At 39.2% G+C, this 27,026-nt stretch overlaps 6 protein-coding genes across 17 annotated transcripts; 3 read left to right on the forward strand and 3 right to left on the reverse strand.

Moving 5' to 3' along the window:
* Window positions 1-8,939: 8,939 nt before the first annotated feature.
* On the forward strand, window positions 8,940-11,239 carry LOC124344619. The gene is made up of 2 exons (XM_046798222.1): window positions 8,940-10,522; window positions 10,585-11,239. The coding sequence occupies exons 1-2, from the start codon at window positions 10,212-10,214 to the stop codon at window positions 10,772-10,774; spliced, it is 501 nt and encodes a 166-aa protein (XP_046654178.1). The 5' UTR covers window positions 8,940-10,211; the 3' UTR covers window positions 10,775-11,239.
* Window positions 11,240-12,191: 952 nt separating this feature from the next.
* LOC124342287 (cytochrome c oxidase assembly protein COX18, mitochondrial-like) lies at window positions 12,192-13,898 on the reverse strand. Its single transcript, XM_046795248.1, has 6 exons — window positions 13,479-13,898; window positions 13,279-13,416; window positions 13,064-13,211; window positions 12,775-13,010; window positions 12,534-12,709; window positions 12,192-12,454 (listed from the first exon to the last, which is right to left on the reverse strand). The coding sequence occupies exons 1-5, from the start codon at window positions 13,782-13,784 to the stop codon at window positions 12,539-12,541; spliced, it is 999 nt and encodes a 332-aa protein (XP_046651204.1). The 5' UTR covers window positions 13,785-13,898; the 3' UTR covers window positions 12,192-12,454; window positions 12,534-12,538.
* A 75-nt stretch (window positions 13,899-13,973) lies between these two features.
* LOC124342290 lies at window positions 13,974-17,802 on the forward strand. Of its 9 annotated transcripts, none has more exons than XM_046795255.1 (10): window positions 13,974-14,058; window positions 14,721-14,854; window positions 14,933-15,119; window positions 15,206-15,374; window positions 15,434-15,628; window positions 16,297-16,369; window positions 16,433-16,486; window positions 16,839-17,009; window positions 17,079-17,378; window positions 17,451-17,802. In XM_046795255.1, exons 5-10 carry the CDS (start codon window positions 15,579-15,581, stop codon window positions 17,625-17,627), a joined length of 825 nt encoding a protein of 274 aa, XP_046651211.1. In that variant the 5' UTR covers window positions 13,974-14,058; window positions 14,721-14,854; window positions 14,933-15,119; window positions 15,206-15,374; window positions 15,434-15,578; the 3' UTR covers window positions 17,628-17,802. The 9 variants fall into 9 exon arrangements, 5 of the variants coding, with proteins under 5 accessions (XP_046651211.1, XP_046651209.1, XP_046651210.1 ...); XM_046795253.1 differs by having other exon boundaries at window positions 14,051-14,662; XM_046795254.1 differs by having other exon boundaries at window positions 14,051-14,526.
* A 1,241-nt stretch (window positions 17,803-19,043) lies between these two features.
* Window positions 19,044-20,853, reverse strand: LOC124342289 (protein MEMO1-like). 4 transcript variants are annotated; one of them, XM_046795250.1, is made up of 9 exons: window positions 20,750-20,853; window positions 20,600-20,682; window positions 20,436-20,517; window positions 20,257-20,325; window positions 20,077-20,189; window positions 19,908-20,019; window positions 19,605-19,821; window positions 19,443-19,547; window positions 19,044-19,384 (listed from the first exon to the last, which is right to left on the reverse strand). In XM_046795250.1, the coding sequence occupies exons 2-9, from the start codon at window positions 20,646-20,648 to the stop codon at window positions 19,247-19,249; spliced, it is 885 nt and encodes a 294-aa protein (XP_046651206.1). In that variant the 5' UTR covers window positions 20,649-20,682; window positions 20,750-20,853; the 3' UTR covers window positions 19,044-19,246. The 4 variants fall into 4 exon arrangements, with proteins under 4 accessions (XP_046651206.1, XP_046651208.1, XP_046651207.1 ...); XM_046795252.1 differs by having other exon boundaries at window positions 20,077-20,209; window positions 20,291-20,325; window positions 20,750-20,768; XM_046795251.1 differs by having other exon boundaries at window positions 20,077-20,209; window positions 20,291-20,325; window positions 20,600-20,822.
* A 178-nt stretch (window positions 20,854-21,031) lies between these two features.
* Window positions 21,032-22,099, forward strand: LOC124342291 (E2F-associated phosphoprotein-like). Its single transcript, XM_046795258.1, has 3 exons — window positions 21,032-21,161; window positions 21,233-21,745; window positions 21,829-22,099. The coding sequence occupies exons 2-3, from the start codon at window positions 21,246-21,248 to the stop codon at window positions 22,076-22,078; spliced, it is 750 nt and encodes a 249-aa protein (XP_046651214.1). The 5' UTR covers window positions 21,032-21,161; window positions 21,233-21,245; the 3' UTR covers window positions 22,079-22,099.
* Window positions 22,100-22,166: 67 nt separating this feature from the next.
* Window positions 22,167-25,963, reverse strand: LOC124342292 (calmodulin). The gene is made up of 4 exons (XM_046795259.1): window positions 25,717-25,963; window positions 24,968-25,142; window positions 24,444-24,686; window positions 22,167-23,777 (listed from the first exon to the last, which is right to left on the reverse strand). The coding sequence occupies exons 1-4, from the start codon at window positions 25,717-25,719 to the stop codon at window positions 23,749-23,751; spliced, it is 450 nt and encodes a 149-aa protein (XP_046651215.1). The 5' UTR covers window positions 25,720-25,963; the 3' UTR covers window positions 22,167-23,748.
* Window positions 25,964-27,026: the final 1,063 nt, after the last annotated feature.

A 27,026-nucleotide genomic window follows, 5' to 3' on the forward strand; every position in this document is an offset into this window, starting at 1 on the left:
GAAAAAACTGTGGAAAAAAGGGAAAGAAAAGCCGGGCCGCATATATCCCCTTCCTGTTCTTTGATTTCAGGCCGAGCATACACACACACACACAATCATAATCATCATCATAACACAAATAACAAAAGAGAGAAAAAAAAGTCCATCCGCTTTTTATTTCCATTTTCTCTAGCTCTTTTAGTCGCAAACAATAACTCCCCTTTTTGTCATAAATAGACAAAAAACAGAAAATTCCATTATCAGAGAATTTCTTTTTTTTTTTTTATCTCTGGTTGTAAATTCTTTGTTTTCTTTTCAAATCCCCCGCAAATAGTCCCCGGATACAACAGTACCAAGAGGAGCGCAAAGATCCAGATCTACCCTACCATCATCAGCCACCAGCTTACCGTCCGGAAGAAATCGGATTGAACTACGACCAACCGGAAAAGCCGGAGAGACCGCAGGAGCACCACAGGCCAAAAGAACCCCATAAACCCATCTACGATTACAATAAACGGCCAGCAATCACATGGGCCAAAGAATCAGCGAATCGTCGCCCGCCTCCCACCGAGTTCTCTCGCCCAGTCACCCAGAGCTTCAACACCCTCAAGGTAAATTGAAACAAATAAAAAAAAAATTGAGATAAAAAAAAATTTGGTGGGTACTTTACATTATTCCCTTTGTTTGATTCGAGGTGGAAGGCAGTGGGGACTCCATAGTCTCCATAGTCTCCATCCGCCACTCCATAGTCTCTAGTCGCACACGGGGAGCCGCCAAAAACCGCAAAAAAAATGAACATGAACACATGATACCATAAAGCCAAGAGTCAGGTAACTGGCTTCTTCTCAACTGCCGTGATAAGAGCTAGTTTGAAATCGTCGTATACATTAGAGAGGTAATAAAAAAAGCCTACTGGCTGTCGCTTTGGGTTCGCGTGTCAATTGTCACAAGTCGTCACGACACTCAATGACTGAACGCAGTCAGCAGCACACGGCGGCAGCACAAATAAATCGTGTATCTGTCCATGAATATCGTGGACGACCATGTTTTTCTTGGACAATAAACATACGAAAAAAAAAACGGAAAGTTGCATACCTGGATTTGTGCCAAGGTTTCGTCCTCCTCGCCAGGTGTGACGCTGTGTTGGGCCCACTCTAACTTAAGCAAACACCATTGTTGAATATCGTCGAGTTCTGCTTCGATGCCCATCCAGTCGGCGGCCGCATGTCCGTAACAATTAGACCGACGATCCAAAGATGATTCCAACTCTGTCCACTGCACTTCCACGTCAGCTGCTCGTTCGCCGGCTAGCGGTTCAAACGGTTCGGCCAACAATCCAACCTTTTTGTGCCTGGATGGAGAACCGCGAATAATTGGGTTCGAAATATTCGACAAGGAAGGACGTCTCTAGTGGCCTTTTAAGTCTGTAGAGATCGAAAACCTTTTATTATCCAAAACAAATTCGACTATAGATAATCTCTCAGCACAGGAAGCGTAAAATATAATTTTCTTGCAATTGAATTTGATTCACACTAAAATACATCAATGTTTTTATTGTTTCCCACTTGTTTTCTACCTTTTTGTTTTCAATTAAATAAATTCAAGATAAGTCACAAATGCTTTGTAAAAAAACATTCTGACAAATTAGGAAATTGTCGTCTGCTGCAAATTCATCGTAAACTTTGTGTTTCATCGCCAATTCTAGATTAATAACTATGGCAAACCAGAGCACTGGAGCCAATTCATCCTCCTCCATTATTGAACTCGATCATGATAGTCAAGTTTGTCTGTCGGTACAGATGCGGCCCATTACTATTTTCCTAAGTCCATAAAAGACTCAAGTAAGCAACAGTCACCATACAACTTTTGGCGTACTAGAGTTTGGAGCCGATCACAAACAGTTTGCCGCCTGTCTCTCTCTCGTGATGCTGGAAAATAGATCGTATATGAAGGTCGAGTTCAGCAATCACACACGAATAGGCCAACCGCATCCGTATGCTACAATCACTGACCACCCACGAGACTATATCATTGCTCTTTCGCGGAAATTGTAATGAGCATTCTCAATCACGTGTCGCCTGATTGCCTACACAACTGAAGAGATCCTATCCAAAATTTATTCAAATCTCTAACGACCCGAACATGAGACGGATTAAAAGCTTCTGTCGTTCTCTCGAGAAAAATCTGGAGAATTTCGTTGGAGTATCACACTGTCAAGCAGTTTAGTGACATAACCAAGTTAAACAGGGAAAAGAAGTCGTCTACAAATCAAACCCATCCCCACATCTCAAGATTTATTTCATGGCGGAAAAAATTATCAGTATTTGGAGGGAAGTGAGAGGTTTGTTGCTTCAAAACCTGACGACAAGATTTGCCCTGTTAAACTTACCATAAATTTTTTTCGATTTTAGGACCCACATATTCTGGTTACATGGTCCCTTCTTGTACCCCAAAGAACACACCAAATCCGAACAAAGCTATACCATATAGCGGAACACTTTGCGACATGAAAAAACTGATATCTACATTGGGGTATGACGCAAAACTTTACGGGGAACCCTCCAGGAAGAGAGGAGGAGCGACTACAGCCGCGGTCAATGGAGCAACTGATAAGCAACTGAAACGTCTTTGGGTTTGAGGTCTGAAACTATGGCCGCTTAATATGTCGATCTCTCAATTAACAATCGGATTTCAATGTCACAAATGCTACTAAACTAATACTGCTGATAATAAACTCTTGAAATAAGTTCCATAGCTTGCCGGGACGTGAACCACCCGCTCGGAACCTCCTATTTATCTGACAGAGAAATAGTTACAATGCGTGATTATAAAGAACTTTTAATCACGTTTTTACGTTAGTGAACGTAAAAGAAAATTATACTTTTCATAAGTTGTAACCACCATTGAAAATTGAACAGTTTGAAGGGTGCAAGATTCTACCTTTCCTTCAGAGATGACTAGTGGATTTCGAGTCTTTCATTTCATCAAAGAGAAAACCGAAGTGCCAGAATGCTGTATAAACTTTATTGCCCTTCTGCACACATAAATTAGTCAATCGGTTGTTTTATTCCGCGCATATAGAGTAACCAAAAACCTGCCGCACGATCCCTGGCCGAACAAAAAGGGAATTCGGTACAAAAAACCGTTCGCTTTATGCCGCAGCAAAATGGCATGGCAGAGTGAGACGATCGCACGATAGTCGAAGGTGCACGCACGCTTCTCTACTCTAACAAGGCCCTATCTTTCCAGCTCTGGGCGGAAGCCATCAACTGTATAGTATATGTTATTAATCGTCTCTTTCAACTGACTTCCATTTGAAAACCCCATTCGAAACCTGGTATAGCATAAACCGGATATCTTCAATCTTCGAATTTTTAGGTCCGAATTTTTTGTCTTAATTCCCAAAGAGTTGAGACGTAAACTCGATGCTAAGAATCGGCTATGTTTCTTCGTCGGCAACACCGATAATCAAAAGGGCGATCGGTACTGGGACCCAATGAGCGGAAAGATCAACATCAGTAGAGATGTCTCACCCATCAGGCATCACTACGTCCCTCAACCCGATTGACGAAAAGGCATCGATGTATGTCATCCAAACGACATTCTACCAGAAACTCCTGCTCCTGCTTCAGAGAGACACACCATTCATCCAGCCATTATGGTACCTCTGTCGGTCCGTGAGTCAGACGATGTCACCGTGCAACCAGAAAACGTGGATGATAACTCTCAATCAGGCCAGCAACAACTAACTAATCTCAAAATAATTTGCCACACTATCAACAACCCGGCTCAAAACTTCCACATAGTCGCGTACTTCTTCGAACATCCGCTCGTATTCAAGAACGTAAGGCTTTAGGAAGAGCACATCCTGCTCTGCATCGCCAACCCGACCGTTCGAGGAAATGAAGGGAATATATGACCATGTCTGAATCTCTCCTCTCCGAGGAACTTGGACCGAATCAATACAGAGATGCAATGGCGTCTAAACAAGCTCCCGAGTGTTGACTACAGCCAACAAGAAATTCGATTTGCTTATAAACAACGGTAGTTGGGTTTTTGTACCACTTCATCACAATCGCTCTCTCATGGATAGCAGGTGGACATTCAAAAAAGCCCGAACGCTAGAATTGAGAAAAAATCTACAACAAAAAAGCCCGCTTTAAAGAGTTCTCTTGAGTAGCAGGCATCGACTACAACGAGCCCGAGATCTATGCACCGGTAGAAAAACTTACTCTCGCAATTCACCCTGTCTTAATTTTTACTCCAATCAATTTGATTAAGGGGAAGTTTTAAACTAAGGAATGCTTTTTGTCCCTCAATCGAAAAAAACGTCGGCTTATCTCCTCATGACGTTGAAGTTTATTTGTTCGTTAGTTTTTTGGAACAAAGAGTATAAAAATTCTCATTGTAATAATTAAATGTAAACCTGATTCCTCGTTTATATCTAACAGGTTGTGGGCCCAGCTCACGCTTTATTAAAATTAACGAGATGGCCAATCCTTTAGCTCAGGAGAGCATTTGTAATAATAAATGCTCTGTAATATTTGATGGAATCAATTTTGTGAATTGGAATCTAAGCTTTTGGTTTCCCATTCAAAGAAATGAATTGAAAGAGATAGTCCTAAGAACGGACAGGATTCCAGATGAGATGAATTTTATTATTCGTTTTATCATTCTGAGGCAAAGTCTTACAAAAAAATATGGGTTTCCACCAAAATTTTAGGTGACGGAAGGAACAGCAACGGTACTTACTGCAAATGTTTTAACCAGAAAAACTTGGCTTAAAAGAAATAACCTTGCTCGCAGTTTCCTTATCACTCTTTTGATAAAAGTCAGCAAGAAGCTTTAGTTACGTGCAAGACTGTATTTTCTATGTGGACGTCGTTAACTACACGATATATGCAAAGTACCGAGGAGAGACTACAAAGTCTTCATACTCTTTATCTGAATTACAAGTTTAAGCCTCAACATGACGTCAAGAATCATATTGAGGAAATCAAGCTTCTGGTTCAGCATTTGGAGGATGCTAAAGCTCCTGTTACCGAATCAAATCTGATTATCAGAGTAACGACATCTCTTCCTCCAAGCTTCCATAACTTTCTCTCAGCTTGGGAAAGTGTGCCAGCTGTGGATCGCAAGATTGATTCGCTCACAAGACGTCTTATTCCAGAAGAATCCAGAACTAAAGAAATAAATGACGGTGATAGTAGTAAAGACGACAAATTATTTTCATCGTTTTTCACATTGCATAACAGATTTTCGCCGTATCCTAGGGGACGAGGTGGTTACGTAAATCGTGGAACTTGAAGTTTGGGAAATCGCAGTCGCCGAGGTAATCGGGGTGGAGGACAGAACAATCAAAGTGGACAAGGACAAAGCAATTAAACTGCAATTGACAGAAAATATTCTATTGATTTCGAAAACGGAGCTTGTTACAACTGTCACGCCTCAGGTCATCTAAGTCGAAACCTGTCGTATTGGAAAGAAAGAAGCTCAACCTCAAGGAAAAATCGCTGAAGGTGCTACTCCTTTCTGACATCAGGCTATTGCTCTTGCAGCTCGAACCAACTTGTACTGGTTTGCCGACTCCAGTGCTACAGTAAACATGTGCAGTCAACGTTGGATGTTCAAACCTTTTGCCCCTATTAAACCAGGATCTCAGTCGATTGTTGGAATCAACGGAGTTAGTGTAAAGGTGCTTGGAGAAGTAGACGTAGTTTTTTTACTACACTAAATAGCTCAAAATCATCATTGAACTATATCCAGCACGTCCTTTTCGCCCCAGATCTGGGAATCAATCTGTTTTCAATAGCTGCTGTTACGAAATATCTAACATAAAGTACTTGAAGGAGAAGCCTCTTAGTTACTGTCTCACTTACTACACTTAATTATTGACAATTATATCTACCAACTTCATCTTGATCTTGAGTAAACCGTAAATGACCGTTCAGGATTCCCAGCTGGGTAGAACGGTAGAGCAATCCAAAATCTGCTGCAGCTGGTGGCACTTGGTAACCATTCGGGCCATGGATTTTTCTGCTCCGTTCTGTATCCACCCATTTCCTGCCTCAACGACGGTTAAAAACCGGGCGATGAATAGTTACACGATTCGTATGGGCTGTACAAAACTCCAGGTGTTGATTCATCTTAACGTGGACAGCGTCTTCCAAGTGTTTGTGTTTTTCCTACAGGGTTTTCATACCGACCCCATCGCTTAAATTCCCAGAATGTTACAAGCGGCCCAATGCCAACGGATCCGCCTGCTGATTTGCTGAATTTATCGGACAGAACTGACCAAATCCAGGGACTCGACAGCATTCAGTAAGTCCTTGGGGTAATCGGAACAGGCAGATATTTTTTGTAGGGCCAAGGACACTAGACAAGGATAACTTTCTCGGACTTTTGCATCATGGCCGGCCTGTCGAGAAAACTGCCCAGAAGTTGACAAATGACTCGATCGGTAAGCATTCATAGGTTTGTGGCATCAGTGAGGGCGTTCCTGACAATCGAAATCATTTTCTCTTCTAGACCAATGACCGAATGTTGAAACTCGACGGCTACGGTTTCAAATTGATGGTTGTCAGGTTCCATACAATCACCAAACTGACCGCTGACAACTAGTGCTTTGAAATCACAAAACTGGTTGCAGATATTTTGCACCTGTGTGATTAAACTACGCCCACCCATGGTACTCAATTCGAATCTGCTCAGTCATGAGAATTCTTGAATCAATTGGAAGATTCTGACGAGTGCCACCAATCGTTTCTCGAAAATGGTCACTTCTTAAAAGACAGTTGGCGTGGGTGGATTCCAGAGTTTGATTTGTGGCGATGAACAAAACATCATGAATTCTTCAAGAGCACATTACTATGCAGCCAAAGCCGAATGCTTCGACCACTACATCTCTTATCTGATAAATGCAGAATACATGACTTGGTAAGTTTTTTTTTTAGATTTTTTTTGTTATACAATTTCATTTAGCTTCAATTTCAAAATTTTATAAGGAAATTTCTCCCCGGCCAGAATTTCAAATTTTACTGGCAAAAAATCCGAAAAGCCCTTCTTCCTGGGGTGGCGTGTATCCACACGAATTGGCCGTGTGCCAGCGTGCGGAATTTGACTGTATGGGCGCTTTAGGTGTTTATGGGGGTTCAAAGTCATATGCATTTGCTGCCGATGGGCATAAGAGAAACCAAAAGGCTGTGAGGGTTTTCTCTTGTCATGTATTCTTTATTCTGGGATTCAACACACCATTAAGACATCAATACGCATGGTGTACACTAGTGGAAGAAAAATGAGGAGCCCCGCGGGACTGCATGATATGGCTTTATGCCCTATCACGCATATTTTCTTATTCAAAGACGAGAAAAGAATATTTCAGTTTCAGTTGCTTCAATGTGTTTCAACACAGTAGAGAATTTGTAAATGCTAAACGTAAATATGCGTAGTGTATTGAAATAAATACACCAAAATATTTGGCAGGCTTTCTGGATAATTTTCATTGTACACTCACTTCCAAAAATAACTGGGCCAGGGAAAGCGCGAAACAACGCAACAATGTTGGCTTTAACCAAACTTCTCTTTTCTGACATTGAGAAAAATGTAATCCTTTCCTCTCGATTACAAACAACAAAGGCTGTACACCACTGTGGCCAACTTAGGTGCGTTGTTTTGCGCTTTCACTGGCCCAGTTATTTTTGAAAGTGAGTGTACTATCGTTGCGTCAATACTTGTATGCTGTTTGCTGCGCGCAATAACAATGCAATAACTGTGTAAATAACAGAAACCTCAATAATATCCGCACAAGACATTTACTTCTTATTCTTATTATTTTTATTGTGTATGCATCAATATTGCATTCACTTCAACGAATGCAATGACAAAGAAATAATTTTTAAGAAAATTATTTCAAGACAAATTTGTTCGCTTGCTTACAGGCAAAAAGGATGAGTTTAATAACTCAAGAATTCCTGGAGAAACAAGCCAGACTAAAGAAATATCCATTAGGGCGTTTCAATTCCGACGAATTTTTTTTGTAAACAACGGCGTTTTGGGAGATGAAAGATGATGTTATAAGCTAGCTTTTCCCAAAATATCATCCATTTAAAATAAAATTTAGAGGTCGCGCGTTACTCAAATATATGTTAATTTTCAGAAAAATCGGGAAAATATTAATAAACGGCTTATTATAGCCGAAACATGAGTTCTACTGCATTGATTTTTTAACTGCAATTACATATTTATATCAGTAACATTAACCTGAAAAATTGAAGGAATCAAATCAAAATTAAGGGTCCCGCGGTCAGAATTTATTAATCATAATACTTTTAAAAATGCACAGTCATTAACAACTTGCAAGTAAACACAGAAACTTCTTGCAAAACGGTAATCAAACATTTGCTCCCAATATTTTTGTGGAAATTGAAGCCAGTTTTGACTAGAAGGGAGACCAAGCAAAGCAAAAATAAGCCAAGATTTTGGCCCTATTAAAGATGATGAAAAAGAAAGATTGTTATCGTCAATAGTTGGAAATTTTTGCTTTCTAACATTAAAAACGTCCGGTCGCGGGGTTGAAAAAAGTTTTTTTTGCCATAACAGATTGTGTAAATGATCCCAATTCTTCATTGAATAACAAAAAATTACCAGTTCTTCAGTTAAATACCAAAGGTGGCGTTTGATTGATGTTAGGGATGGGATGAAGGATATAGGATTTCTTGAATAGGGCGAATATCTTGGCTCACGAGTTAATTTATAGTTATATTTGAGATGCTGAAATAAAATATTGAAATAAAGAATTGAAATAAATATCTCAATTCTCATTCAGACTACAAAGAATTTGTGCCTGCGTTAGTGCGTTTAACCTACAGATTTCACGAGGCGCCTCCCATCAGAACAAGAACCGAGAAAAATATAAGGGTTACGTTATTCCCTATCGGACCTGACGCCGGACCAGTGCCAGACCAGTGCCGGACCATCAGCTCAGCTGAGTACAACCCAAAGCAACCGTCATGATTGGAACAATTAAATTTGACTAATTTTAAATACATTTTGAATTAATTGCAATTTTCTTTAAAGTAAAAAAAAAAATAAAGGTCGCTTCTTCATTTTACTGTGCTTTGTCTCCGTACTGGCTAAATGGCAGTCCACGGCAGCATCCAGCGCTTCCGTGATATCCTAATACGGTAACTTTTCTTTCGCCAAAGTTAAAAAAACAAACAAAATCGAATCTTGCTTAGACTGATTTGTGCTGGGCTTGTACTTTTCTCCATTGCGACTGCTTTAACACAACTTTCTGTCGGTGTCAATATATAGTTATTGGCAGTTATTGGCTGGAATTAGGAATCAGTTGGAACCTATTCAAATTTAAACTCCGTATTTCAAGGGCTAGGTCAAAATTGTTTTGTTAATTTTCATTCGCGGTACATTTTTCATCTTGCTCCTTTAGAAAAGCTTGAGAGAAAGAGAGGAAAGAGTGACGTAAGCATCGAGAAAAAATGTCGCCTTCCCTTCATCGATTGATTGGCAGGGCGTGGTGTGGCCTCGAATTTATTCACCTGCTGCACCTTGACTGATTCTGAGCTTAGTCTAAGATTAGTTTATTAGCTTCCACGGCCAAATACAAAAGTTCAGAGTTCTCCGATGGTTGTCGACTCGTCTTATTCACAAATCCTGTTCTGATTGTTGAATTGATTCAGTGATCCAAATGTTCTGATCTTCTGTGGCCATTTCTTTTAAAGGGAAAAAGATAAATGTGATTACTGTCGGTGGCCACTTCTCCATTCCCCGACAATCAGCCCACGTGAGTTGGGAACGTAACAAGATGGAAGGAGGGGAGTTGACACATCACCAAGTCGATCACGACGCGTGGTTGAGCTGATTGCTTCATCCTATCGAGAACGACCCAATTTGACTGAAAATTTTTATTTGACTGACATTTTTTTTTTAATTAATTTTTTTTTAAATAAAAAATACTACAGGTTATTTGGAACAGTAAAACTTGACATTTCGTGATACTTCTCTTTCGTGATACGTAGCAGACGGATTACTACTCCTCTGCGTCTTTCGCGAAAGCCGAAGGGGCCAAAGCAGACGAACCCACACTGCGCAATCGCTTTATCTATTAATCTTCTGTTCTGAATCGGATTTCGGGGTGTTCCTCTGTTGAACTTGGCACTTTTTTTGTAAAATTCTGATGATCTACTTTTTGAATTAAGCTGGTTTAACTGCACAAAATGGCTCCAGAATCTGAATATTTTGAAAAAACTTGGTCTAATTTAGAGAAAATAGTTAAAGGTATTGTTACACTTGGAAATGTTTCTCCTACTGCATGGGAAAGTGGATGTAGTCATGTGAAATTCCTGTGCAAGGCTAATCCCACTTTAGCTTGGCAATATTACGACAAAACTAAAATGTGTTTAGAGAACCAGGTTAAATCTCTTCTCATTCAAGTGAATGAAAAAAGGAAAGAAGAGACTCTCACAGAATACTACAAGCTTTTGCAGCAATATACCCAAAGAATTACCCGTTTGGACAAACTCTACACGTAAGTTATTCATTTCTTTTCTCAAATGAAAAAGTAAATGCATGCTTTTTATTCAAATACAGACATTTGAATACAAATTACTTATGGAGACCAAAAATTACGGAACCAGACTTCCTTGCTCTTTTCGAGAGGGAGGATTTTGAAGAGGAACCTGAAGAAAGGAAAGAAATTCTAGAACTAGGTATAAATCACGGGCTAAAAACCAATAAAAAGTATGGTTTTTCACGCTTTTTCCCGCGGCGCGACCCTTAAATATTTTTTACCCCTCGAAATAAAAAATACACGGAGTTTTCACATATCAAAGAACCCCGATCCACAAACGCCCTTGTGAACAAAAAAAAATCGTTGGGAATGAAACGCCCTAATATCCATCTCCGAAGACATGTTTTGGCACACAATTCATGGATGCTGATGTACGAGAAACCAAGTGTGACGACATAAACCATTTCTTCAAATCTGTTTATCATGCTTGTAAGTACATTTTCAACAACTTCCATAACAAGTGACCAATTTAATGGATTCACACGATTAATCATCCTTATGACTCCTCACTCCTTATGAGTCGTAATTGCAATCGCAGCCAAACACGATTAAGAACTCATTCAATTGGACGTGATAACCGCATTTCTCTATTGAGAACGATGGAAAAGTCGACTGAGAAATATACATTTAACAGCCAGAAGGCTACGTCACCGCTGGACGTGAAAACGAAGTATGCAGATTAAACAAATCGATTTATGGCATCCGTCAAGCAGTCTGCCACTTCTGAAATAATAAAGTCGTGCAGGGTTGCCGGAAACGTCCCGAAAATTCGTTTGTTTTTTTTAATCCTGCACTTTATCTTGAACGATTATCTCTTGCCCGAGGGAAGAATAGGGAGGAAAGGAAAGTCTGGTCCCCTCTTTTTTTCATTCTTTCCTTTCCTCCCTTTCCTTCCCTCGGGCACGATTTACCCGTAAAGTCTATTCGGGAACACCAATGGGCGAGCCAAATAAAAATCTTCTGTCCACGGCACCCCTTCACACTGCAACGCGACGCAAAGAGGTCGGCTTGACCCATACTTTTGCATTTGAATAAGGTCTATACAGCAACAACAAAAAGTCAAAAACAAGGCTCCGACGGGAAGTCCGTTCTCGTCGTCAGCCGTAAAAATATCAAATGAATTCAGAAGCTGCAACTTTTGAAAAATCGATTTCGAATACATGCTGAAATCCTATGATGCAACAAATATTCAAAATGTCAAAGATCAACTTGTTGAGAAAGAGTTGTTGTTACGTAGGCTTGGTTTCTAATAAACTTATGCTTTCCCACATGTTACATGTGTATTTCTTACTGATTGGCAATTGTCTGTATCAAAAGGAAAAATTTTCACATGGGAAATTTCATAGACCCTCTCTTCCCCGAAACTATAGACAGCAACACAACGCAGTAGCATGCCTCAAAAAGAAAATATAACTTGCCAGTCCAACTTTAAGTTGTCACTTTTGCCTGTTTTTGATCTGAATACGGCTTCAAATCAAAGGCAGTCAAAAAGAACAACTCAAAATTGATAATGCGCAAAGTATAAAGATACGAAGGATATGCTGACTTATAGGTGAGACTGTAAATAAATGACGGTACGAAGAGCTCCAGTTCTTCCTTCAGCTGTAAAAAGTTGTAAAATTGCCAATCAGTTTACTCCAGTTCTTCTTTTTTTATTGATGGAAATGCAAAACATATTATACAAATCTGCAACATAGCATACAAATTTATACTCTAATAAACATATTAAAACACACAGAATGGATTACATATCTTTACTTTTACATAGTCGACCCAGTCAGTTATAGTGAGACTTACATTATTTATATAAATACACTCGAACTCACTGCAAATAAAATGTAAATGATCTCTGATCTTGGTCTGACATTGAATCCATGAGACTAAATTTGACTGTATTCACCCAAATAATTAAAAGCAGCTTTAGTCATGTCGAATAATATATTAAAGCAATAATACAACATAACATTACCGAGGTTATTGAAACAGTCTATGAGCTTTTATTTGGTTGACGATGTGCCGATAAGGCTGAGGCCTCTCACCGCGTGTCACGGGTATCCGGGAAAATCTCCTGAAGCTTGGCGAGAGTAAGACTAAATTCTGGGCCAATCCGTAAACCGATGATACCGTCCAGTAAAGCGCAACGTCCTGGGTTATAGAATAAGACTTGATAATACTATCTTGGGTATTATTCATACGAGAATTAAACGTACGGCGGGCGCATAGGCAGCAACGGGGACCATAACAAGGCAAAAAACTCTCAAAACATTCATCATAGCATTGGACAGCCGGGATGAGGGTCCCACTTTGCTCATCACTTGGATTTGAATGATGGCCAAATTAGTAAGGGCCATGAAAACTGGCAAAATCAATGAATGGTCCACTTCGGTCAGATTGGGGATCCAACCAAACCCACCGGTGCTCAGAGACAAGTAGAGAATCTGAGCATCTAAAATTTGGTTAGGAAAAAACTGTTTGAAAGGACTAACTGTGTAAACATACCAATGGTCTGTACAGGAAGCATCATGGCCATGTTTCTGAGTGCTACTGACATGCAGACCCAGAGAGGAATCTGACCCCAGAGTAGGACTGTGGCTTTGAATTGATGGCAATTGTCCCTCTGAATGAGTAGATTCCACTGTTTCTTGGCCTGTACAAGGAAGAGACCAATACAATGAAAATATAAAAATTTCAGTTGAAATGTGACAATGCAGTACAGAAACATGGAAAGCTAGTTTGGCTTTTTTGGCATCCCATTTATACATGATTACTGCTCGGTCAGTCTCTTTCTTGAGATCTTTGAGAATGGCGTCCATTTCTGGTTTTAGGTTTCCCAGTCGGGCATAGATGATGTGCTGGAAGTAGGAAAATAACAAGATCTTGAAAATATTTGGATGTTATGAAACTAAATTAGTACCTGATAGGCAGCTAAAGGCAATGTGATTGCCAACCTTAGAGAGATGGTTGAGACAACTATTGTGGCCCACCAAGGCAGGTGTGTGTAGTCATGAACAGTTTCAAGGAGATGTTGGGTATTCACGACCCAGCTGGATCCTGAAAGGTCTGAATAAATTTGGCTCAAAAACGTGGTATTTCCTGTAGCAGTGCTGGCAGCCCGACATGATTGTAAAATTAATTGAGATCTCGGCGAATAATGAGTGGTATTAACTAATTTCTTTAATGAGGCCGGAGGGAACAACACGACAGGTTTGATTCGAAACATTGTTTTGATTTATTCGGCAAGAAACTCTTAGAAGAGTTGGCGAGTTGCCGAACCCTTACCAAAGAGGCAAAGACCAAAGAGCCAAAGACGAAAAATGAAGGAATCAAGGAAGCAGACGACAGTCGAGACAGTCATTTTGCCGCACACACACAGTGTCATTTTGCCGTGTGCCGCGCGCCGTGTGTATCATTTCGTCAGACCAAAAAGGCCCAAGTTTCATTGGAATAAAGTTCTTATTAACGGCAGCATCGACCATCGAGATGGTGAATTAATGGTGAGTTTTTCAATCGAATTTCCTTGGCATTGTACCTGGCCTCTGGGTTAACGGTGAGGGCTGGGGATATTTTGAAGCACCCGGGCCATCCAAAGTATCAAGTAAGAAAAATAAAATAAAAAAAACAAAGGAACAGGAACAGAGCGTGAGTTCGTGACTAGTTGGTAAGCTTCACTGGTTTCTCGTTGCTGTGGGATAATAAGACGAAAAACAGGAAAAAGAAAAAAGAACGCACGGTACAAGTCTGCAGTACAGGACATCTAATAACTGTTTATTTCTTTTCTCATTAAAAATTCGTTTTACGGATGCAAGTCTCGTATATCTTCGCCTGATGGTTTTCTTGTCAAACCAACAACAACAGTTCCCCAGTTCGATAAAATTGAGTTTATAAGATCGAACCCAAATCGAAAGTTTGTCTTTGTCCACCAAACGAGGAAATCCTACTCGAACATTTTAATGTGATCCTCGGTAGGTTCTTTTTAAAAAGCTTTTCGACTGGTCTCAACTTCACGGCAAGTTACTTTAATGATTAGAAGTACATTTTCTGCTGGAGTTTGATTCATATGAGTACTGAAAGCGCTTTACAAATTGAACCCTTCAGAAAGTACCAGTTTTATTAAATGAATATTAGTTCGCCTAACAAGAAATGATTATTTGGCTAGGTGGGATTGAAAGCCGAACGGACGAAATATTTTAAAGGAGCCATAATCCTGGAGCGGACCCGAAATGGACCTTTAATCTTGCCACGAACTTTTGCTTTTCGCCGACGCTCGAATCAGTCAATACCCTGACACTGGTGAGTTCACGTTCGTATTATATCAAAATTGGTTGTAACTTTTTGATTTAGTGCATAACGCAAATTTAAATTCTGCAGGCAACTGTGGATGATTAAAGCAATGGATACCAGCCGTCGAGCCGTGCTTGGCTGCTGACCAGACGTTTCCACAAAGACTGCGACTGCGCTGTAACGGGAAAGCGGATATTGCAGCACCGACGGATCCGACGAGGATGACTGCAAGTCTTTTGGACATTTTAACACGATGCGCATGATCTCCATCTACGTAACTATTTCACGAATATTTCGCTTCTCGCCGCGCAACCGATAAAGAAAAGAAGTTGATTGACTTTTGATTTCCTCTCTATGCAGGACAGCATTGTTGCTATATGGAAGCCCTAACGGAATACGCTTATCGAGCCAGATTGCGTGACATCACCGGCAGGAGTGTCGTCGTGGAATAGCATCCGCGTTTTGTCCAAAATGGGCAAAAATTATGCGCATTAATAGCAACGGTTTAGCCAACGTTCACCAAATGAATGTAAGATTTGCCAAATCTTTTAAGAAAAATATAGTTGATAATCATAACTTATATTTTAGATTCCTAACGTTTGGGGCTTAATGAAGAATGCACTCGGCGATCCAATGAATTCCGCACTTCCGTATCTCAACCTTATTCAGAAATTTGTTTTACAGAATTAAAATAGCAAGGATCACCTACGCACTTTGAAATTATTTTGTGAATATGGGGCAAAACCAGAACTTCGTCAACCAGAAAAAGTTTGCAGATCAAAGGTATTTTGTAGCATTTAGTCATTTGATAATACTATGATAGCACTAGTAAAAAGTGAAATAACAGCAACGCTTCAATCAAAATAAAAATTAGTTTAACAATTTTTGTAATCACACGAAAATCAGCTGAAAAAAACTTAGTGGCTGAGCTTAGAAAACAGGGAATCCGTTCCACCATGATGCATTACTTTATGTAGAACTTGCGATTATTTCGGTAAGAGGATGCTAGCTAGCTTAGCAGCTTAGATGCTTTTAGAAAAATACTTGTGCAGATATTTATGGAATATATAGTTTTACCGAGGTAATTCCCCATAAAATGAAACCGAACAAAACAACGTGAAACAGCCATCGGCACAATGACGCAACGATTTCTTTTTACTTTTCACAAACAAAAAAAGACGAACATTTTATGCTAAGACTTTCAATTTCTTGTTATGTACAATCAAGTGCCAAAGTATAATTGTTCCGTCCGTTTCAAGTTGATTAAGTATTTTTATTATTTAAGCATGAATTTTATTTTATAAAAGACAAAGAAAATCGCTTAAAATAAGAAAGTATGGACTTGAATAATCCTGTGAGGAATATTCTCATTCTAGTAATCAAGGAAAATTTGACTTTATATATCGTCAGCTTATTTGTTGTATTGATTTACTTTTATTTATTACGAAAAGTGAAGAAAGGGAGAAGGCGGAAGAGATGACGCAAGGGCGACAAGGCCTGTGGCGAAAAAGAACATTGAACTCGGTATTCATTTGATATTTGAAGCCTTTAAATCAGGACTACACAAAGCGTCTTTTCTTTAAATAGCCGTTGTTCTCGCACTCGACAACATCGTATTTTGCTTGTTGCATCTATCCAAAGGTAAGTTATTTTTTTTCCTGCAATCTCATATTCTCTTTGGTTATTGTTATTTTTTTTTAAATAATGAAAAGTGATTGGAATGTTTTATTCAAGGCAAAAAGTTTGTCGATTTGAAAAATGGATCGGAAAATTTTGATTGTCGCAGCTGTGATGGCATTCATATTGACGGTGCTCATTAACGGCGTTCATAGTCATACATTTAATCTTGGTTCTTGTCCTCGAGTTGAGCCAGTCATTGATTTTGACATGTCAAAGGTTAAGTTAGAAAACATCTCATCGTGTATATCGTGTATATATATACTGAAGAGGAATAGGAACTGATTTATAATATTTAATTTGATTGATTTCCTAGTTTCTTGGACGTTGGTATGTCATACAGAAATTTTCAACAGCTTCCTCTTGCTGGATATACGATTTTAATGGCAACAATTCCGATCATTCACTAAAAATTGTCCAGTCACGCAACCATGTCGCTCTGGATACCATTGGTCTAGACAACAATTATCGTTACACTGGAGCACTAGTATGTTCTGATTGCGTGATGAATTTGTTTTTCAGTCAATTTAATTATTTATATTATTTTAACCGAGAGGATGTCCCTGATTCGAATCAACCCGGCTTTATGTGTGTGCGATTTCCGATGAGTAAGGAATCTCTTTTGAAAATTAACGTTTGTGACCAAAAGTTATGTATCATAACGGGAATAGTCAAATTAGGAATATTGCTCACGATAAAGGTTTGGCAGGCAAGGCTGATTATATGTAGTATTCGCAACGGATTACGAAAATTATTGAGCTATTTATACAGCTGTCAAAGCATTTTATTCGGCCATCGTCGTTCCGCTTCCATCCTTTCCCGTCGCCCGACTTTGGATCAACCACAAATCAACAAGGTTTGTTTCATCTTAAATAATCTCTACACTTGAAACTTTTTTTCCCTTATTAAACTTATTGCGCAACCGTAGATTCGTTCAAAACTGGAAAGCTTCGGTGTGAATCCTCACGACTTTTCCATTATTGACCATTTAGATTGCAAGTTGCTCCCTTCGATAAGTCTACTGGACGTCGAAGTCAACCCTCATACTTTCAGTAGAGGAGAGCGGACCCAAACCGAACAAAAAACCTATTTTAGTCATAAATAGTTCCGTGAGATAAAAGACTGGGTAATGGATGTATGATGTTAATTGATTCACAAATTTGTATTAAAAGGGTGGGAAAAGGCGCACACTGTAAAACAAAAAGGATAAATGTGGCTCGAAATGTGGTTTTCAATAATTCTGAAATACAAAAAGAAAAGCGGGTAAAGCTTCGAACAAGGATTCAACTTCCATCAGACCGTCATCTGGGTTGATTTAATATTAGGGCCCTGCAATTCGTAGGATTGAGTCACGCGTGATTGCTGCGCTCTTGAGCAGAGCTTTGTGCTGCCGCTTTGTACTGCCTCTACTTGCGACACTGATAAAGAAATGCAAAGAGGCTTACTAATTCATCGGCGGTCAACTCTTCCTTCGAAGCAGGGTCAGGATGTAACAGCTAGTCAACTTCACGCATCAGGTGTAATTGTGTTTCACGGGCGAAATCTTGGAGACGACAACGGGTAGCAATAAAATGGCGTGACGTGCAGTTGCACGAAATGCTGGTCCTCTGGTGTTAAGTGAGAATTTCGTCCCTTCTTTTGCGCACGAACGTTGGGCGTTTTGTGTTATCTGAGAGCAACTGATCCAGCACACAGCACGATCAGGAAATATGTGTGATGCATTGGCGATGATGACGAGCCGAAACACTGGCTTTGCAATAGGAAAATTTTCGGATCGGAAACAACGCTTTGCCCCTGGGCTAATGATGAGGTGGCAAATTCCCATCGGATCGCATGGTTGGGACTTGGCAGAAGAGAAGTTACGACAATAAGATGCATTTCCTGACACTTTTCCAATAATTATTCATGATAAGTACCACAATTACGTTTTTCAATTTGTGAGCCTTTAACAGCGCTCATTATAGAACATGCCTATTTCATTAATTCAATCTTCTTTCAATGGGTCGGGTCTAATTGACGCAAACCGGAAGTAAATAGGTTACATTTGTCAACTTAAATTGGTCTAATTGTTATGAATTTTTTCAAAAGTATTCGTACTGTTATATTTAGGGTTGGATTCGATCCCCGCAGCTGATGACTTTTACCTATATTTCCTTGCCAATTCTTGCTACCCAAGCAGAATGAATATTGCAAGAAGTTGACTAATAAGATCAAAGGTATTTAGTCGCAATTACTCACTTAATAATACGGTCATGGATAACAGTCCACCAACAAAGCGAAATAACAGAAGTGCTTGAATAAAAAAACGAGGTAAAAAATTATGTATAATCACACAGAAATCAGCTGAAAAAAATTATGTGGCCAGAAAGACAAACAAAACTTTTTTTTTGTGAAAACCGGGCTCCCGATTAATTCAGCATTTATATGAGATACGAAGCTACACGCTACACGCATTACCTCTCAATTCGCAAATCGTCGAGTGATTCAGAACTTTGAATTAATACTAAGGAATAGACAACTGTTAAGATTGCAATCCAGCCTTTCATTAAACTAGATTAAAGTAAATAAATGTAACTTATTCACGAACAATCCAAATTATAGCGCGGATTTCAAGAAGTCAGGAAAATAGTATTCTTAACCCTTCCCAATTAACTAAGAACGAAATTGCTGTCTTGTTCCCTAACTTAACACAATGCTCTATAAATTTAGATGCTTGAAGGTTATTCATTCGATTAGTAGAGCAGCAGACGCGTAGCTGACTGACGAGTCGCTAAAGGAGCGGCATTGACTCGATTGAGCATAATCCACAAACTTGAGTGACATTTTCAAGCCGTTTGTGGTTTGACGGATATGATCTATCATCTAAAAAAATAGATAACAATTAACAACTTTACTAGTCTGACAATACAAGATTTTTTACATTTAACAGGACTCCGATTGGATGTCTACCGCATATGGTATTGCCGTATTTTTTTAAATATTCGGTGAATCCTGCCGTATCCAGTGTTTCAATGATGGACATACCCTGTTCATTTATGGCACAGTAAATATTAGTAAATAAGAAGGGAAAAAACAATTATACTTCTCGATCTAGCCTTTGGATAGACTGGAAAATTTCTCCGCATGCTTTGTCATAGTGGGTGTAACGAAATCGTTGACCCCAGTGGCAAAAATCCGATGAAACGACGAAACAGTTGTTGGGGTCCGCGAGATACTTGGAAAGGAGTCTTCCGTAGTGGGTTTCACGTTCCGGAGACAGCGATCCAACCAAAATTGGGACAATGGTAAAATCTCTGTGACTAAAAAAAACAGCAAGATATTTGAAAATGAACAACATTGCAATAATTTGCATGTGAAGAATTCTGATTGCAATAAATTCACATACTTTTCAAAAACTTTGGCAATATAAGGCAGATGCATTTCAATGCTATGCTCATCTTCATCTGTTTCCAGATTCATCCACTCAAAGCAGCCAGTACCCTGTAGTTCTTTATACACTAAAAATAATACAGACTAAATATTTTCCCTTACAAAATTGTGAAATATAAATTTACCCTGTGTATCAATGGTGAGATCATAAAATGGAGTGCGGTATTTGGCTACAGATGAGAGGGCACATCCAGACAGCCTTACATGATGGGAAGGCCCTAGAATAAAGACACGTTTCCTGTTCCAACAACATACACACTGATGGGAAAATAAAAGGTAAAAAAATTTTTGAGGCTTATTTTTACACATTTGTAGGATCAATCTGTTTGTATGCAAAACCTGCACAAGATCCGCAATAACGATAGCCAGCATGCCTGTGGTAAAATAATAAACAGCTTTTGTTAATTTTCACACAGGAGAGACTTTCACAGATTTATATTTTATTGATAGAAGTAAAACAAAAATAATCATTTAAAAAACTTACGGTGCAATGATAGCCCTTGCTGGTCCCTGTGAGAAATTGGCTGCATCTAGCCACCCATCGAGTTGACGACCAAGTTCCTTAGCTAGGAAAGGGTAAATATGATAAACAACTTAAACATGATGTTTTTTCATTTAAACAAAGGAACAAAGATGTCTCAATATTACCCGAATCAGAATACCAGCTGCCAGCGTGAGATGCTTTTCGTACGGACATGTTAAAAATAACCCTTTTTTACGTAATCTTTAATCTAAAGGATATCACCAGTTCTATTCTCGATTAAAATTATTTAAGAATAGTCCTATTTCCTAACCCACCTAGCAGTGTGCCACCACTGTACACAATGCAACCAGCCGTCCTTCTCACACAAGTGATTGAGGATTGGACCATTGGGGGGTGAAAGCAGACCGACCGAAAGCAATCAACGATGCGAAAAATTAACTATTACAGAAATCGAAAATTCCAGGAAAAGTTACATGATTTTTATTTTTAAATTATTTTTTAAAAATCCTGATAGATTTTTTAAAGCTTTTTATAGGCATTTAATCAATTTGAATGAAATTTTAAATCAGTGGCAGCTATCGGCCTATCGCCTGAAAGAATCGAGTTATAACGATGTCAACAAAGAATTGACAGAAGGGCACATGCTTATTTGCTTAGTTATACGTACGTAAGACCATCGTTTAATGCTTGTTGATGAAAACAATATTGGTTTCTTGTGTAATAACGGTGAGTAAAACTTTTAAGAGTGTGAAGCTAGTTTTCGCTGTATATAAAATGCTTGTTTTCACCGATTTCAGCTCTTTTTCCAAAATGGATTCAGATGACGACTACATTGTCCAACAGTTCAGCGATGAAGGAGGCATCGATTCGAGCGATGACGATGAAATGGTTATGAAAGAATTTTACAAGCAATCAGAGTGTGGGGAAAAAAAGTCGTTGAAAGATTTTCAGGCTGAAATGAACAAGGAATTGGAGCTTCGTGTGGCAACTTATCTTGAGAAAGAAAAAATTCAAGATCCAACAAAATTTGGGAGTGATGTTAAAACAGAAAGCAAGTCAAGAGATCACTACTTTGACACTGATTCTGAAGAAGATGTCGAAACAGAAGATTCAACAGCTCAAGCACAATCTAATATGGAATTATTTTATGATCCTCAAATGGATCTCAAAGATGAATCCTATGTACAAAAGCAGCGAGACATGTACAGAAAGAAATTCAAGAATCAGGCCAAGCCCAAACTTTTACCTAACAGTGATGCAGTGTTGAACTGCCCTGCATGTTTTACAACTTTATGCCATGACTGTCAGAGGTAATTATATGACCTGCTTTTTAATTAATTACATCATAAGACTTTGCTGAATCTCTTGTATTGACTGAATGTTAACCTTGTAGGCATGAAACTATCAAAACACAGTACAGGGCTATGTTTACTTTTCATTGTCAAGTAGACATGAGTGAGGTGATGAAAATTCCTCTGCAGTCACAGAAAAACCGTTCCAAGAAGACGGCGTCAGATGAACCTACTTTCAGTGGGTCTGAAGATGTTTATCATCCAGTACGGTGTTCCACGTGCAACACACATGTGGCTATGTTTGATAGTGATGAAGTGTATCATTTTTTCAATGTCGTTACGAGTCATTGAATAAAGTCCCGTCTGTTATTATTTTTGTCAGTGTGTTGTTAAACTTGTGTGTGCACTTAAAGTTATTGTAATAAGAAAATCAAGAGTCTTCGAGGACAAAAATTTTGTGTAATCGCCACACATCAAAAGGGGGAGGAGAGGAAGTCACAATTTCTTTTCATGTGAAAAGAAAATAAAATAACGGAAGGGTCAGTGGGCAACGGTTCACACACCCAAAAGTAATATTCCGCACTGTGCGAACAAAACATGGGATTTTTTTAACCAAAAAACTAATTAATGATGTGAAACGCTGTAAAACGGGTGGGAATCAAATGATTAAGAGGAATATTTATTCAAAATAATTCCTGTGTGTCTGTGTTATCCAATCGACTCGGCTACCATCAAACCCCTATCCCAGATCCCTATCGAATTCGAAATTGGAAAAGATTTGCACAAAATAGCCTCGAAAAAGGGGAAAACGCAAAAGCATCAACAGTATGGGGGGAACGAAAAATTATACCCACAAAGAAAAACGCGAAAGAAGACGAGACCCAAAAATCAATGCACAAAGATTGAAAAAACGGGAAAGGGAGGAAGTCCACGTCTATTAATTTTTTTTTAAGTGGACAAAATTGGTTGTGTTTTATCGAGGAAAGAGGTTGGGCGGATATAACACACCACAAAGAATTTGAAAATAATTTGGTTGTTTCTAGGGCTCGAAGATGAATGTGTCTCAGTCATCGAACGGATGGATTTTTCTAATTTATGGGATTAAAGTTCGGAGGGGAGGAGGAATACAATGAAGAAAAACATTCAAAAATAGAATGAAGAAAACTGGCCGACTCCAAACATAAAAACTTCTTCCTGCTTTTTTCACACTCGGCAGATTCATCTAGAATACTAATTCTATCAAAGAATGGTGGGCTTCTTTTTCTGCCATTCTCTCACACCACTACCCAGCTCAGCCGTTGCTCGATTTTGTGTACAGATGGTGAGATGGTTCAAAAACAACGAAAATTTAAGGGATGAAAAAGAGCAAAACTAGACACAAACGATGAAGGGTGAACCAAACAAGTTTTTTTTTTATGAACGAAAGGGTAAAAACGAGAGGAAGGGTTCTGGTTGATGGTGAATGTATCGAATTTCTTCTACAGCTGACGAAAAAATCACTTATTTTTTTAAGACAAATAATTCCCCATGTTATGTTTTTTTTTTCTTTTCTTAATCTGCCGATTCGTATTCTGTTTTAAATTAACTTGGTCCAGTATTCCATCCCCGAGCAGCACGGCAGTTCACAACACTACACTGGACGAACGCAGCTTATATGCATGGGAACCAAAGTGTTTTTAGACAGTAACGTTGACGTTAGTTTTTTTTTACACACAAAATATTTTTAAAAAAGCAAAAAAAAAAAGGAAAAAAAAAACTATTTGAAACAGAAATCTGGTGATGTTATTTTCCCTTCACAAAATGGATGCCGCCCTCGAAAGATCAATGACAACTGGCTTATTTTCTTTTTTTTTTTCTTTTTCTTGTTTTGCGTATCGTCAGCCGGGTGTTGTTGTAGTCTTACAAACAGTTGCTTTGAAAAGTATGGTACGTTTTGTTGTTGATTGTTGTTTCGGTAAACACAACCAAGTCCACGCTACACACGGCTCACTGGGGAAGGGGCACGACACCGCAGGATTTATTCATTTCGAGGTCATCATGGTCACGAATTCTGCAAAGATAAGAAAAGTCGTGTTAGTATCATCGATTCCACTATAAACTAGACAAAAGTGGGGGAAATAGAAGTTGTCCTGCATCGACTATCAAATTTTAAAACGTCTTGGGAATTCAGGTCACATATTAAAGGACCAGGTTGGACTGAATCTTTACGACGAAAGACGATGCATATTTTAGAGATAACGCGCTAATTTCGGTTTAAAATCGATGCATCATCATGTTTCTAACACCAAAACTGTTTGTGAATGCCTCCAAAATCAGATTAAAATTGGATTAGGTTAAGCCATGGTTGTTAAATAGAAAATTGATAATTGAGAGTTACGTTGTCACATTGACATTTGTCACAGAGTTTAGAAATTGTGCGTCTGTGTACCAACAGAATATTAAAGGTGCGTCTTTGATAGTTTCTAGACACATGGAACCAAAAGCAGCTTTTTAAATTAATATTTCTACTTCCATATTCCACATTATTTTTTGGTCCATCTGGGAAAGTATGGGACCCGCACGTGCATGCAAGAACCTCCCTAAAAATGTGGATATCTGACTATTTGTAAATGCAGGGCTTAGTTAAAAATCTAAGGGTTTAACAGGCGGACAGACGATGTCGACTGCGATAAAAGAAAATTGGATGCAGGTGAGCATGACATATCATAGTTTTTACCTTCATAGTTAACTTGGCCGTCTCCGTCGATGTCAGCTTCGCGAATCATTTCATCGACTTCTTCGTCGGTCAACTTTTCTCCTAGATTGGTCATGACGTGCCGGAGCTCAGCAGCTGAAATGAAACCATTGCCGTCCTTGTCAAACACACGGAAGGCTTCTCGAATCTCTTCCTCGCTGTCGGTATCTTTCATTTTGCGAGCCATCATCGTCAGAAACTCGGGGAAGTCGATTGTTCCGTTACCTTTGGATTAGAATGATAAGAACTACATTAGATTTCTGTATGATAAGAAAACAAGAGAATCGATAAGAAATAAAAGTGTTTCAAAACAATTTTCATTGATATTGAAAACATGCAGTCAGTATTCTCATTCAAGAAAAGTTCTGCGAGCAGAGAGCAGAAATTTCAGGAAGCCTTTGACTGCCAAGCAGTCAAGCCACTTAAGCAGCAAAAACAAACTTGTCAGAATACTTGATAATCTATTGGAGTTGCAATAAATTAGAAAAATTGAATAATGTGTGTACCATCAGCATCAACTTCATTGATCATGTCCTGGAGTTCAGCTTCAGTGGGGTTCTGTCCAAGCGACCTCATGACAGTTCCCAACTCTTTGGTGGTGATGGTGCCGTCACCATCTTTGTCAAACAAGGAGAAGGCTTCCTTGAACTCAGCAATCTGTTCTTCTGTCAACTGGTCAGCCTGTAGAGGTACAAATGTTTCTGGTTAATATAATTGTCTTGAGAATTCCAAATTCCAAGACATTTCAACATGAGTAATAAAGAGAGAGCCTTGATTGGTATCAACATTGCTCAAACCAGACTGTGTAAATTTGCCCTGAATAAATCTAGCAGTACCAACTTTCTCTTTACTACTGGCCTTGTCTGGTCAGTGTGCAACCATATTGTTTGAGAGCTTCAAGTCTGGTTGTGTGCCGAGCTTAAATTGACGTGTGCAGCAGCAAGCTGTTACGAGCTACTCCAAAATTAGAAAAGAAAGAAGCATTCGACATTTCGAGGGCGATGACGGCCAAATTGCCCCCTGTTTCAGTACAACGAGCCGGCAATGTCAAAAGCGACAACTATCTGAGAAGAGAATAGGGAAAAAAGAAAAAAAAAAGAAAAAGGTCGTTTGATTTTACTTCCCCCTCCCCCCGACCCACCCGACTCTTCTCCAGTCATAAAATCTATATTTCCGTCAAGTGTAGACTAGGCACTAAAAATGGCGGAATTTTCGTGTGCCGGTTGGGAGAGGATGCCGACGTGGAAGTACTTACCATAGTGGATATTATTGGATGAAATAGAGAGTTGTCGGGGAAAAAAACTAAGTTATCCTGGACGACGGGGCAGGAGAGAGAGCAAAGGCGGTACCACAACGAGCAGCGACGGGGGACGTTCACCAAGCACAACAGACGACAGCCAACTGAGCCGAATGCTCGGAGGAAGAGAGAGAGTGGGAAAAGAGGCGGGGCCCGACTAGAGGCGCCACATGCACATTGCGGAGAGGAGGAAGAAGCCCTTTTCTCTCTCTACGTATATTGACCGGGTATAGCGCAACCTTCTTACTATTTCGAATCCTCAAAAAATAAAATAAGTTGACTTTTTTTTTCTCTCCTTCTTTTACCGTAATTCTTTTTCTAGACTTTCAAAATCGGGAGTCATTGAGCAATGCGGTGGTACACACACACACACCGTCAGGGACGGATCAACTCCGATACAAGTTGTCATATGGCCGTCCCAGCGTCGCAGTAGTATGTATGCAGCACAGTAGACGTCAAGAATGATGAGTATAAGCTCTAAGCTTTTCTATATACCGTCAGTCCATATGAGTTTCGGGTTTTATTATATATATGGAGAGACCATCAGCCCTGAATAGAAATGATATTGCGCTAGAGTGGCGAATGTTATTTGGCGTAATTGCAAAGGCTCGGCGTTATGCTTGACACGCTTCAGTGTGAGACGGAATGTTGTTGACCTTGCTGCTGCTGCTGCTGCTAAACTATACACATGTCTTCTCTCAAAGACATCCTATATATGCGTGGGCTATATTGGTTGCCAATGTTATAAATTCGTACCAACTCTCAGACCGGAAATAAATTCGACCATTGTTACAGGGCACCCCTGTGGGTAAAGTTGGGGTTTTTTTATAAAAGAAGTCTAGCCACCAAACTAATAGAAAATCTACATCCTTTTCAAAAGGCTAAAGTAAACTCACACACTATGGGAAATTCTTGATTTTGTAACTTTCACTTTACATCCGCCTTGGAGATGTAACATCAAAAACGAAAGTGAGATGTTTCAATGAGAAAATATCATCAAATGAAAGCTATTATTGTAGTACGAATAATGGGATCTATTCAACTGCGCCCCAAAACGTGTCTTTTGTGTTAAGTGTGTACGTATTTATTCATTTTCATTTCGAAACCAAATTCCGACTTAACGTTTCAATCAATCCGCACAAAGTAAGCTAAAGTTGAAAAAGTTGGCGCACACACACACGTAGAAAAAAGGGAAGGAAACGTAATAATGTGCAACTTGTGTTTGCCGTTAACTGAATTATGCCGAAATGTCTGAGTGTAAAGTCAAA

Source organism: Daphnia pulicaria, chromosome 6, assembly GCF_021234035.1.
Source record: "Daphnia pulicaria isolate SC F1-1A chromosome 6, SC_F0-13Bv2, whole genome shotgun sequence".
Lineage (NCBI taxonomy): Eukaryota > Metazoa > Arthropoda > Branchiopoda > Diplostraca > Daphniidae > Daphnia > Daphnia pulicaria.